The sequence below is a fragment of the Protopterus annectens genome, chromosome 1.part2 (assembly GCF_019279795.1).
Source record: "Protopterus annectens isolate FY-2018-M chromosome 1.part2, PAN1.0, whole genome shotgun sequence".
Lineage (NCBI taxonomy): Eukaryota > Metazoa > Chordata > Ceratodontiformes > Protopteridae > Protopterus > Protopterus annectens.
Window position 1 is genome coordinate 231859019 of NC_056727.1, and position 13601 is coordinate 231872619.

Genomic DNA, 13601 nt, shown 5'->3' on the forward strand with positions numbered 1-13601 from the left:
ATAATACGCAAGTACCATTTATACATACTGCCTGATTACATTCCAATCCTGGAAGAGAACCTCTTCTGGATCTCTGCCAGCATAAGACTGGAAACTGTCTTGCTAGAAGATGTTAATGCAGACTGCCAAAAGATAGTCCTAGAAAGTTCAACAAATTCAGTTCAGCTGTATGGCTTCTTTCAATTGATCAAGACTCTACCTAAAGTTAACAAGGCTACATCTAAAGAATCTGTCCTGGACTGGATTCTGACATCCACCTCAAACAATGTTGCCACAAGAGGTACCCTAACTGATAGTCTAAGCAACCATTAGCTAACCTACATAATCAGACACCTCAAACAGCTCGACAAGGTTCATCACTATAACATAGTCGGAAACCTCAGTAACTTTTTACTTCCAGCCTGCTACAGATCAGTTGGGTTCCACTTGAAACTCTTCATGCTGATGAAGCAGTAGACACATGTAATGCAGTATTTCTAAAGACTGTGGCAGAGTAAGCACCGTTAAGAACCAAAAGAGGTTAAAAATAAAAAAGAAAATGCAAGAAAGCAACTCGTGCATCTTTAGAGAAGTTATGCCTACAAGCCAAGTCTCAAACATCCTTGCAATAATGTAAACAAACAATAGCAATAATGTATAAAACAGGACAAAAATTACTATCACGCATAAAATCCATCATTAAACAATCTAAACAACTTCTGGAAATCCATAAATACATTGCTTAGGCCTAGAAAATCAACCCACCCCCAGCCCATCCCCAACCAATAACTGCTTCGTAATATAACTCGCTCTTTATTGATGCAGTAACCTCCCTCCCTCCTGCTAAATAAAGCTACTACAAATCCAGTCACCCCATCCCAATCACTGAAGCCACAGCGGCCCTTCACACTCACTCCAGTGCCAACATCTACAATTTAATCTATGTACCCTTAAGAAAACAGCCATTTCTCTTGACCATCTTCCATCTAAATACTTCAGACTTGCTGCAGATAGCCTTGCATATCCTGTCTCAATTCTAGTAAACCAATCTGTCCGTGAAAAATATGTCCCTACCTTTTGGAAAATGTCTTGTATAATATTCCTCCATAAAGGTGGGCTCATCAAGCAAGCTAGCAAACTATAAACCAGTCGCCATTCTCTCACCCTTATCCAAATCTTAGAAAGATGTATTCACTCAGAACATTATTACATATATTACTTTTCATAGCATCTTCTCTCCCTTACAGTATGGTTTCAGAGACCTAATCTCATCCCTTTTAAGGTTCACAGATGTAATAAACTGCAGTAGAATTTTGGGGCTTCTAACTTCAGCCCTTTTTCTGTATCTATCCAAGGCACTTGACACGTAAGTCATCAAATGTTTCCAACTAACCTCACTTCCTATGGACTGTTTGGATTGCCATCCTCCTCACTTGACTGGTTTCTTAATTACCTCACTAACAAGTCTTAAGCAGTGAAATAGCAAGATGATTTCTTCTCTTTTCTTCCTATATCTGTCAGAGGTCCCACAAGGCTCCAGCCTAGGACCACTGTTTGTCAACAACCTAAACTCAGCAGTTGGAAGCCACCATAGTACAATACACTGTTGACTCCATAATATGTTCTAGTATGACACTGCCAATTCTCCAAATGCCAACTCAGAAATCATCCTCCTATATAGAAGCTTGGCTCAGCAACTCGCAACAACTGAGTCTGAAAAAATAAACTACTAGGCGTGATTCTAGATGACCACCTGGAATTTGACCTCCACCTTAAGCAAGCCATAACAAAGATGCAACTAAAGGTAGGCTGTCTGTATAGAGTTACTACCTTACTTACTTGCCAGGCAAAACATAGCCACTGCATTTCTACTAACCACACTATCATATGCCTCTCTTTTCCCAATCAAGCTCAACTCCTCTCTGCCAGCCAAACTTGAATAGTGCTACAATAAAGTAGCTGAATTCACAAATAACCACAATATAGATCACTTAACTGGCTTGAACAAAATTTTTATTGAACTCACAATTACAGTTTTCAAAGTACTACACAACCCAGAAAAATTCCAATTTTTATCATTTAATCTTACACTACTGAGAGGACCTCTACACTTCACTGACAAATCATTACTCTCCATAACGTAACAACAATGCAGGATATTCGCTGTATTTACACTGCATTGCTAATAACTGGAATACCATACCACTCCACTTAAGATCAGACTTAAAGCCAACTGAAGCAACACCTGATAGCTAAGTGGCTGTGCACTTGCACCACCCTGGTTATACTGATACTAATATAGCAGTAATGAATTCATGCCATAACTCTGATTCGCAAAACTTAATGTATTTATACTCTCTTCTGTCAAATCATTTCCTTCATCTTCCTTGTGCTTCCTCCCCTCTTTCCTTTCTTTAATGTAGTCTGACTTAACCTTACTATGTCCTAGATTTTGAACAGGTCTTTATTGTAAAGTGTATTATTACTCAAGACCTGACAGTCTATGCATACTGATGATATTGTATTGTACATATTTCCTTTAATTCAAACAAAAATATTTTTTTCTTTTGTATACAGCCCGTATTGATTATTTTTAATCAAAACTGTTTGCAAATAATATAACTGATATCAAGGATGTCTGAATAATGGAACTGTTGCTAATGAATGAAACTTGTCTGTAAACAATCCCAGCCACTCCCTTTTATTATTATGGAGCAAGTTATTTCAGCCCTCTCAAAAACTAAGTATTTCATCCATAAGCCCTTATAACATACCAAGTTGCTGATTATCAGTGCCAAATATAGCCCTTCTGAACTCATAGTTAACATGTTTAATCTAAACCTCTCCACTGGTTATATTCCTGAAGCCTCTAAAACAGCCATTGCAATGTCATTACACAATGGTGGACAACCACTGACCCTGGTATCTGTAGACCCATTAGTCTAATTAACCTGATGTGTAAAGCAGTGGAGAACATTATCTTGGATTTTTTAAATCTGTACATTAAAAATCTCTTAACCCTGGTTCCTCAATTTGGCTTTGCCAAAGAAGGGTCCTGCCTCTTTAATCTCATTAGTTTATTTGAAAAAGTAACTGAAGCAGTTGATGGTGGTTATGCAGTACAGCATATCTTTATACCTGGCCAAAGCTTTTGACACTTGCCCATGCAGGCATTATTGATAGACTTATAAATCTGAATATAAATTCATGTACTGTGTGGCGAATAGCTATCGGACTGGGTGAGAGAACCCATATAGTTTGAATCACAGCTGCTACTTTTGAAAGCGAAAAAAAGTTCCTGGTGGTGTATCGCATGACTCTGTTTTGGACACTCTCCTTATTTGCATCTGTTTGTCAGCTCTTCGGACCAGCAGTCCTGGACTAAGGTTAACTAAGTTTGCAGACAACTGTAAATTGGGTGGTGGTGGTCAGTCTGCAAATGGCTCAATTGCTTCAACATGGGTTAGACCAGGTTAAAAATTGGGACAAGGACAATAGTCTCAGATTTAATGTAAAAAAATGAAGCATAGTTCATTTTTGTAAACAAAACAGTTTCGCTTATCTATGCCAGATTTCGTGCGAGAGGGAGTTGTCGAAGAACCCTGCTCTTCCACCTTTCTTTACATCTTTTTGGCTCTTCAGGTCCTGCAAGAGAACTTCAGAGGCAGATTTGGATCACTTGATTAGGACTTTACTGAATGCATGGATCGAGAAAGGAATCCTCCCATCCCCTTAAGTTCCAAAGCTGGAGAGGGCTGGCCCTACATCGCCTCTTCTAGTGCTTTTCCTGGAACAGATTGACCCCAGTAGTTTAGACACAGTCTCTCAATCCAGTGGCAGCACAGTAGATGTTGCATTACTGGAGCCAACCTTGCTATGATCTTTGTTTCAAAAGAAAGTGCAAAGTATTTTTCCATGATCTCAACACAAGGACAATCCCCGAGGAATGCTCTGGTCAAACTATGTCCCCTCAGACTTCTGTGTGATTTTTCATCATTACTTCTGATTTCTCCTTTGTGGTCCAGTCATATCTGGCTTTCCCTTCTCAAACCTCATCTCGGAGACCCCCCCCCCCCCTTTTATTAGAACCAACACAGGATCTGCTTTTCTCACGTTTCAAGGAAGCCTCACATAGACCCTCTCAACCTCTAAGTAATCGCTTGGTTCCTCCAGTTCCAGTGATGACCAAACAGATCCATTTCCTTTATCTAGTGTGGCTAGGATTTTGTCTGCTTCCCATCAAGAATCCAGTTGCAAATTGTATCACAGGAAGTGAAAATGATTATTTGGGCATTTTTGCAAAACATTCACCACTTTTCAGCCCCTGTCCTAGATGCCCTTAATTTCCTAGCATGTATGTGTAATTCAGGGTCCAGTTTCTCCTCTATAAAGGTCTAATTAGCAGCCATTTCTAACTTTCACATGGGTCTAGAAGAATGCTGTCTGGCGACACATAAACTTTGTAAATCCTTCCTAAAAGGAATTTTCCTTCTCAGGCTGCCAGTTTGAGAACCAGTTGCTTCTTTGGATCTCTATTTTCTGTTAGAGGCCTTGATACAACCTTCATTTGAACTAGCTTATGTAGCCTAGTTGATACTTTTCATGGAAAACTGTTTCTTCTGGCCAGATCTTCCTTGAGAAGGGTGTCTGAGCGTCATGCATTCTCTTCAGCTGTTCCTTTATTTAGTCTTCCACAAAGACTACATTTCCATTTGTATAAACCATCCTTTTACTCAAGGTGGCTTCCAAGGCAACCATAGTGCAGCCTCTTCATCTGACAGTCTTTTTCCTAAATCATATCAGTAAAGGAGAATATATTCTCATTCACTTGAATGTTCATAGGCAACTCTAGTTTTAGCTTTATATCACCAAAACCTTCAGGAAAGATGTACAGCTTTTAAATTCAGTCGTAGTTAATAAGCTAAGTTTCTGTGTATCCAGACTGCTTTTTTTAGGTGGCTTCTGACTGCTATTTCTTTATATATACTCAACCCATAAGAGTCCTTTGCTGGGCAGACCAAAAACTCATTCCACTAGGTCAGTGGCTATCTTTACAGCCTTCTTCAGGTGCTCCGTAATAGAGGAAATTTTTGTAACAGCAACCTTGTCACCTGTGCATACTATCATTAAGAACTGCAAATTGAATTCCATTTCCAGAGCAAGATTGTGTCATCTCCTGTCATGATGCCATCAAAGAGTTTAGGTAGCTTAGGATTCTGACCCCTAAGTCAGATCATATAGACATGATGAATAGGATATGGAAGTTGTATACTTGCCATAATGCTGGATTCTTTAATTCATGACTGTTTGATATGACAGCACTTACTGTTCCCCTGTCATTTCTGGGACCTGAAGGATATTTTCAGTTATTACATTATTGCATTAAAATCCTTGTTGTTGCAGTCAAACTCTGTCTGAGGTAAATTTGGCCACTAGAGTATGATGTGAAAAGGATCCTTGAAGGGGCTTGAGGGTGGAGTATAAGTTTTGCTGAGTTGGATCCGACCAGCATTTTGGGGATCTATAAGTAATATCGCATGGACATGAATGAAAGGATTTAGTGTTCTGGTAAGTACATAACTTCCATTTATCCCAGTTTTGACTGTCAGTCATGCAAGTAATATGTAATCATATGCTCTTCAAAGAATGCAAAGTGAACTGTCTACTGAAAATAAGAGACTGAACAGAAATCAGTATAGGAGTAGATATATGGATATGAAAAACAATCCATTTATAAACTTAATATGTCTTTCCTTTTAAAGGTGATGTTTGAAACCTATCGTTTTTCTGGTGTATATATTGCCATTCAAGCAGTTCTTACTTTATATGCACAAGGTAAGTAATAATTTGAAGAAGAACATTGTCATGCCTGGTAACTGTGTCTTAGTCACTCTCTGTTTCTGTGTTATACAGCTGGCATAATAGTTATCCTTTTCTTGTGGACATAAAAGTATAGTGAAATTATTTTGCACTGCTTTACTAAAATGGATGTTGAATTTTTATTGTAGTTTAGTTTTGTCATCATTTAAGTTGCATAGGATTTTCAAATGCATAACACTTGACATTACTGTTTTAGCACCAATTTCATTCTCATTTTAACAGATCTAGTTTTAACGCTAGTACATACCTCTACAATTTAAATTTGTTTCTGATGGTTGTTGAGCAACTTTTTGTGTTCAGTATTTATTGAGATAAACATAAGCGGTAATCTGAAATAAACTGCTGGCAGGATGAGATTGCAAACTGTTTGGTCAGCTGGAATGTTGCAGGTAGCGTAGGGCAGCTGACTTTTTCTTGTCACTCTTCTTGCTTTTTATATCAGAGGCTTTTTAACATTTATTCTAGCTATTATGGCTTTCGCCACTAGTTTTGGCAAGTGATTGATTCTACTTGCATGTATGTCATCATCATCTTAAATATGTGCGTCCTAAACACTAAGTTGAGGTGAGTTGCATTCATTTGTCAAGTACAGTGGTAGCGTTGTTGCCTCACAGCAAGAGGTTCTCCTGTTCAATTCACGGCTGGAGTGCCTTCTGTGTGGAGTCTGCATGTCCTCCCCGTGGTTGAGTGGCCTCCGAAAGACATGCGTGAACGGGTGTGCCTTCGCTGAAGGTTGGGTGTCGGGCTGGCAACTCGGCACCATAAAAATCTACTGCCAATCATTAGCGGACCGGAGTTCCGCTGTGGCAACCCCAAACCGGGAAAAGACAAACAACAACTTTCTCCTACCTGCCCTATCATCTCTTTTCTACCTAATTCCTTGAACTCTCTTTTTTTTTTCTTTCTTCTGTTTACCCACATTGTTATATTTCCTGTCTCTGCTTATATCCGGTGAAAGTGGTTCTGTTTACTAAATCTTTTCTTCAGTGTCCCTCATTATCCTAGTTGCCCTTCTTTGTGCTTTACAGCACTATGACACTTTTCTATAACAGCTTTAGCCTTGCAATGCCTGGAGAGAAGAGGCATCATTACCTGTCTGCTCATGGATTATATTTCCCTGGGTATAAACTTTAACATTTGGCTTGCACTTAATGCCACAATTTCACTATAGATGTGATAATATTACATATGGTTAGGAATGCCAGTTATCCCCTGGTGTAAGGTTATCCTAGTTTTTTTTCCCTTTGGAGTCTTGTTCTTTTTTGCATTCCTAACACTCTTCCCTTATAGCCTGGTCTAGTTATGTGTCCATTCTTGTGTGTGTGTGTGTGTGTGTGTGTGTGTGTGTGTGTGTGTGTGTGTGTGTGTGTGTGTGTGTGTGTGTGTACTAAATCTAGCTGTATTACAAACCAGTACTTGACAAAGCCATACATGTGTCCTGTTATCTGCATACACTTGTCTTTTCCCTGACCCTGGGTAGTTCATCACACTCCCTGCAGGATGCTTGAGCCAGTGCTAGTGTATCACTCCCCATTCCACTTGTCCCTTGTTTGCTTTCTTAAGCAGTATGCTGCTGTTCAAATGTAGTCACAGCCATGGCTTTATTCTTCTGTTCCTCACAACTAGCAATGCTGCAGGTTCTGTGAGATTATCCCCCCCAGACTCCTTCCAATATATGTATTGTAACCATAGTCTGTATTTCACCAGGTGCATCACCATACACTTCAGAGATTAAAGTAGAATGTCCATGTGTCACAACTTGTTCCCAGCTTTTTCAGGTCCCTTGCCAGTCTTTTACTTGCATCAGAAACTCCCTGTACTCTAGACTGGTGTCATCAGCAAGGAGCTTGATCCATTAATCCAACTCCTTTCTCATGTAGAAAAATTCCCCATCTCCGTCTGCCTGACAATCGCTTTCCCACTCTAACAGGAATTCTTCAACCACCTTAACCAAAATATAATGTCCCACCCTCTTACAAAAACCTCTTCCCTGTACACTTTCTAGTGAAATCTGTTATTTAATCCTACTGTTACGTATTGTATCAGCCTATTTTCATGATGTCCATAAATAAGTAGTAGTGTGTAAAATCCTTAAGTGCGACAACTCCCATCCAAATTATTCCACAAATGTACGGTTTATTCCAGAAGATCCCATGATTAAGGGGACCTGGTTTTAGATAAAAGTGCTTGTTTGCTCAGGGAATACCTTCTCCATTTTATTTCCTAAGGCCTAGGATGCCTTCCTCAATCACATTCGGAACTCTGTCTCCAGTTGGTCTGGGACTTGTCCTGCTTGCCCACCTTAAGTTAAGACATTTCACTGTTGCTTTGCTCTCCCTGTTGATTCCACTTGCCACTTTTAAATTTGCTACCACTTAACTTTTTTTTTCCAATTAATCTATTAGATAACAAAAAAAACAGTTGACATAGTTGTGACTTGTAACTAATTTGCAGTTTAGTACATTTCATTATGTAAACTCTTGAGCTAAAGTTGTTGTCTACATTTGGTCTACAACCTGTGGGTACTCTGATCTGGCACTGATCAGACTTGGCCACCTTTTCAGCATCTGATCTGAGCTCCAAGCTCCTCCCCCTAACCATAATGCTCCTGTCTCCCTCCTCTCTTCAGATCTCATTTGCCGAGCTAGCATAAGTATCATGATCCGCTGCTCTAAGCTTCTTTTGGGTAAGTGACTGAATTTTTTGTGAGTTTCTATCTTCCTTTTACATAAATGTCTTTCTCTTCTATCCCTTTCAACCAATCACCTCTTCTGCCCAAACAACTCCCGGACGTTCCACCCACACAGAGGGAGGAAGCAGCGCTGGAAATTGCAAAGCTGCTAGAAAAGCATGTCATCCAACCCGTCCCCTCAGACCAGACCGGATTAGGCATTTATTCCAGATTCTTTTTGGTGCCAAAGAAGACGGGCGACTTAAGACCCATTCTTGATCTCTCCATTCTAATTCTGTCAGTTGCCAAGACAAAATTCCGGATGGTCACTCTTCAATCGATCCTGCCTTTTCTGCAGGAGAGCGATTGGATGTACTCTGTCTACCTTCAGGATGTGTAATGCCACATCAAAATGGACATGCACTCTCGAAGGTTTCTCTGCTTCCGGCTGAGGGCCAGTCCTTGCCAGTTCAGAGCTTTCCACTTTGGTCTCACCACAGCCCCCAGAGTGTTCACCAATGTAATGACAGTGGTAGCGGCTCACCTGAGACTACAAGGATTCCAGGTCTTCCACTACCTGGATGGCTGGCTGCCCCTTCCAGGCATCATCTCTGCCAAGCAAGGGATTCCCTGCTTCACTTAGCCCACCAGTTGTGCATAACCGCCAATCTCCACAAATCTTTACTGGCCCTGGTTCAAGTGTTAGATTTCATCGAAGCTCGGTTGGGCATGATTCAAACCAAGAGCTTCCTAACCTCAGAGAGAATCCAGTCTCTGAAACTACATGTCTGCTGTATCCTTCAAGCTCAATTGCAGATGGCGGAATTGGTATTACGGGCATTAGGGTCCATGGCGGCCACGATCACTCTCTTACCCATGGCTCAACTACCCATGCGGGTACTTCAATGGACTCTTGTGGTTCAGTGGTCCATGCTAGATCTGCCATTGTCTCACCCTGTTCGAGCATCTCTGTTGTGCAGGGACTCTCTTCTGTGGTGGATTTGTTCCCCGGATCTTCTCCTGAGTGGTCCTTTTCTTCTCCTTCCCCTTTTGGGTACTGGGGGGGTGCACAGCTTAGGAAGGACTGTCCAAGGTCCGTGGTCCACCTATGAGACTCAATTGCATATCAGCATCCTGCTGCGATCTCTTCGCCTCTCCTTCCAACGCGAAGTGTAGTGAGTTTTTCGCTCTGAACCTCCGCCCCTTAGGGGGAAGCCCCCAGAGATGCTCTGGTTCATGCTTGGCCCTCCGGTCTTCTGTATGCATATCCTTCTCTGCCCCTAATACCGAAATGTCTTTGGAAAGCTCACAGACTGGGGAACTGTGTCATCCTCATTTCTCCATTCTGGCATCAAATATGGTTCCCCTGTCTGTTGTCTCATGCTGTGTGTCTGCCCTGGACATTGGATCTGATTCTGGATCTCGTCTCTCAGGCATCCCCCATCCAGACCTGCTCAGTCTAAAGCTCACTGCTTGGCTGCTCTGGTTCCCATGATAGTCAGGACTCTCGGGTTGTCCTCACCAATCAAAAGAATTTTGGTGGCAGCTCATAAATCTTCTACTAGGAAGGTTTATTCCAGTAAGTGGATACGTTTTTCTATTTGGTCTTCTCAGCATGATCATATCCCTTCACTGTTCCAGTTCAGGCATTTTTAGAATTTTTAGCAAGTGTTTTTCAGCAAGGTGCCAGTTCTTCTATGGTCAAGATCCAATTGGCAACTATATCCAACTTTCATGTAGGCGATTAATATGGCTTCTCGACCTTCTTTTAAGCTTTGTAAAGCCTTTTTTGAAAGGCACCTTCTTACTTCGGCCACTGGTTAAGGACCCAGAGCCTCCCTGGGATCTCGCGCTAGTTCTGCAAGCTTTGGTCTCACCCCCCTTTGAGCCTGCAGCCTCAGTGGACTTGCAGTTTTTGTCCTGGATGGTGGCTTTCTTGGTTGCCATTACATCTGCCAAAAGGGTTTCGGAACTTCAAGCATTGTCGGTCAAGCCTCCCTATTTGCTATTTCATAAAGACAGGGTGTCTTTGCATACTAATCCATCCTTTTTTCCTAAAGTAGCTTTGGAAGTCAATATTAATCAAGTGATTAATCTCCTGGTTTTCTTTCCAAGTTTTTAAAATAAGGGAGAGAACAAACTCCACTTGCTGGATGTGCACAGACAGTTATGTTTTTACCTGAATAGGAGTAAGTAATTTCGTAAGTCTGACCAACTTTTCGTTTCCTATTCCAAGCCCTTTTTAGGGAAACCAGTGCCGAAGGTCACCATTGCCTGCTGGATTTCCCAGTGCATTACCATGGCATATTCAGCTAGAGGTTTAACCCCGCCAGGTCATATTAGGGTGCATTTTACTAGATCTGTGGCTACTTCAGCTGCCTTCTAGTCCAGTGTTTCTCTGGATGATATTTGTTCTACGGCTACTTGGGCTTCTTCACATACTTTCATCTCACATTACAAATTGGACATTTTATCCAGGAGCAGGGCATCGTTTGGCTCTGCCATGCTCCAGAATATCCTTCCATGAGGGCCTCCCAGGTGTTTAGTAGCTGGGAAATTTGTTCCACAGGTTGAAGAGCAAATGACGACACCAACTTAAGATGAAGAATTTATGTACTCACCATAATGTTCCATCTGAGTTGTTGCTGTTCATTTGTCTTCAGCCATCCCTCCCTCTTCCCCCTGCCTTGTGTAGGCTGTGTGGTGGTCTGGCCAGAAGAGGAATGGTCACCATATGAGTATGCCTTTATTCTCCTCTGCTTGCTTAGGGAGATCCTTGTCATGGGATAAGATTTTGGATCAGACTGGGATGCTATGGTGGGCAGCAAACTCGATCTGAAGGGAGGAGGGAGACAGGGGCATTATGGGTAGGGGAGGAGCTTGGAGCTCAGATCAGATGCTGAAAAGGTGGCCGAATCGGATCAGTGCCGGGTCAGAGTACCCACAGGTTGAAGACAAATGAAGTTCAACAACTCTGATGGAATGTTATAGTGAGTACATGACTTACTTTTTTTGTGTAGCTTAGTGCTTCTCTCTTCACTTTAAGTTGTACATCTTATAAATGTAACTGTAGAGCTGAAATGTCCATTTTCAGACTGTATCTCTAAAATATTGATGTCCAGTCTTAAACCAGTATTATTAATGCTGATAGTTATCTAGAGCTTTCCCAGGCGCAATCTCCTACCCTTATCCATAAGACTGTGCTGTGACTTCTTCTCTAGATTTGTTTTCCTATTCAGTGAGATCTTTTCTAGAGAAAAGGGCCATGGGCCGTGTTTGAATTTTTTTTATATTCAGAGTTTCATCATGATTCTCATTTTGTGTAATTCTTTTACATCTCACGGGAGTGACTAGAACTTGTTGCACAGTTGTATGCTAGCATTTGTTAAAAAGATGCTATGATTACTGTGGATTGCCTTTAAGTGTGCCGAGTTTTAACTTAGTGCAGTTATAGATGGAAAAGGTTTAGGCTTTAGAAAACGTGCTAAATGTTGGCCCAAAAGCCCTCCCCAGGTGCAGGTACAGTTTACAGTGGATATATAAAGTTTACATACCCCTGTCAAAATGCCAGGTTTTTGTGATGTAAAAAAATGAGACCACAATAAATCATTTCAAAACTTTTCCCACCTTTAATGTGACCTATAACTTGTACAATTCAACTGAAAAAACAAATCTGTTAGGGGAAAAAATATAAAAAATACAAAACATGCAATACACTGGTTGCGTAAGTGTACACACCCTTAAACTAATACTTTGTTGAAGCATCTTTTGATTTAATTATGGCAATTGGTCGTCTTGGGTACACACCTGCCACCAATTAAAGAGACTCTGATTAACCCCAAATAAAGTTCAGCTGTCCTAGTAGGATTTTCTTGACATTTACTCAGTTGCCCGCTACAGCAAAAGCCATGGTTCGCAGAGAGAACTTAAAAAGCATCAAAAGGATCTCATTATTGAAAGGTATCAGTCAGGGGAAGGGTGCAAAACAATTTCCACAGCATTGGATATACCATGGAACACAGTAAAGACAGTCATCAAAAAGTGGAGAAAATATGGGACAACAGTGACGTTGCAAAGAACTGGACATCCTCCAAAATTGATTAAGACAAGATGAAAACTGGTCAGGGAGGCTGCCAAGAGACCTACAGCAACACTGAAGGAGCTGCAGGAATTTCTGGCGAGTACTGGTTGTGTACTACATGTGACAACAATCTGACGTATTCTCCCAGTGTCTGGACTATGGAGTAGGGTTGCAAGGTTACACAGAAAAGCATCCAGGCCCGGCTAAAATTTGCAAAACAGTACATCAAGTCTCCCAAAAGCATGTGGGAAAATGCGTTATGGTCTGATGAGACCGAGGGTGAACTTTTTGGCCACAATTCCAAAAGGTCCATTTGGCACAAAAACAATACTACACATCCCCAAAAGTACACCATCCCCATGGTGAAGTATGGTGGTGGCTGTATCATGCTTTGGAGTTGCCTTTCTTGAGTTGGGGCTTTAGTCAAGGTGGAGGGAATTATGAGCAGTTCCAAATACCAGTCACTTTTGGCCCAAAACCTTCAGGCATCTGCTAGAAAGATAAAGATGAAGAGGAATTTCACCTTTCAACATGACAATGACCCCAAACATACATCCAAATCAACAAAAGTATGGCTTCGCCAGAAGAAAATTAAAGTTTTGGAATGGCCCAGCCGGAGCCCAGACCTAAATCCAATAGAAAATCTGAGGGGTGACCTGAAGAGGGATGTGCACAAGATATGCCCTCAAAATCTGACAAATTTGGGGTGCTTTTGCAAAGAAGAGTGGGAAAATATTGCCAAATCAAGATGTACCATGCTGATAGACTCCTACCCAAGAAGACCAAATGATGTAATTAAATCAAAAGGTGCTTCAACAAAGTATTAGTTTAAGGATGTGCACACACAACAAAGTATTAGTTTAAGGGTGTGCACACTTATGCAACCAGTGTATTGTATGTTTTTTATTTTTTTATATTTTTTCCCCTAACATATTTGTTTTTCAATTGAATTGTACAGGTTATAGGTCACATTAAAGGTGGGAAAAGTTT

General features: G+C 41.1%; 1 protein-coding gene across 2 annotated transcripts in view; it reads left to right on the forward strand.

Moving 5' to 3' along the window:
* ACTR2 (actin related protein 2) overlaps positions 1-13601 on the forward strand; it is an 848078-nt gene that overhangs the window by 372742 nt on the left and 461735 nt on the right. For both annotated transcript variants that reach the window (XM_044055728.1, XM_044055739.1), the window contains one exon: positions 5742-5814. In XM_044055728.1, coding sequence (XP_043911663.1) covers positions 5742-5814 — 73 coding nt within the window. The remainder of the gene's footprint in view (positions 1-5741; positions 5815-13601) is intronic.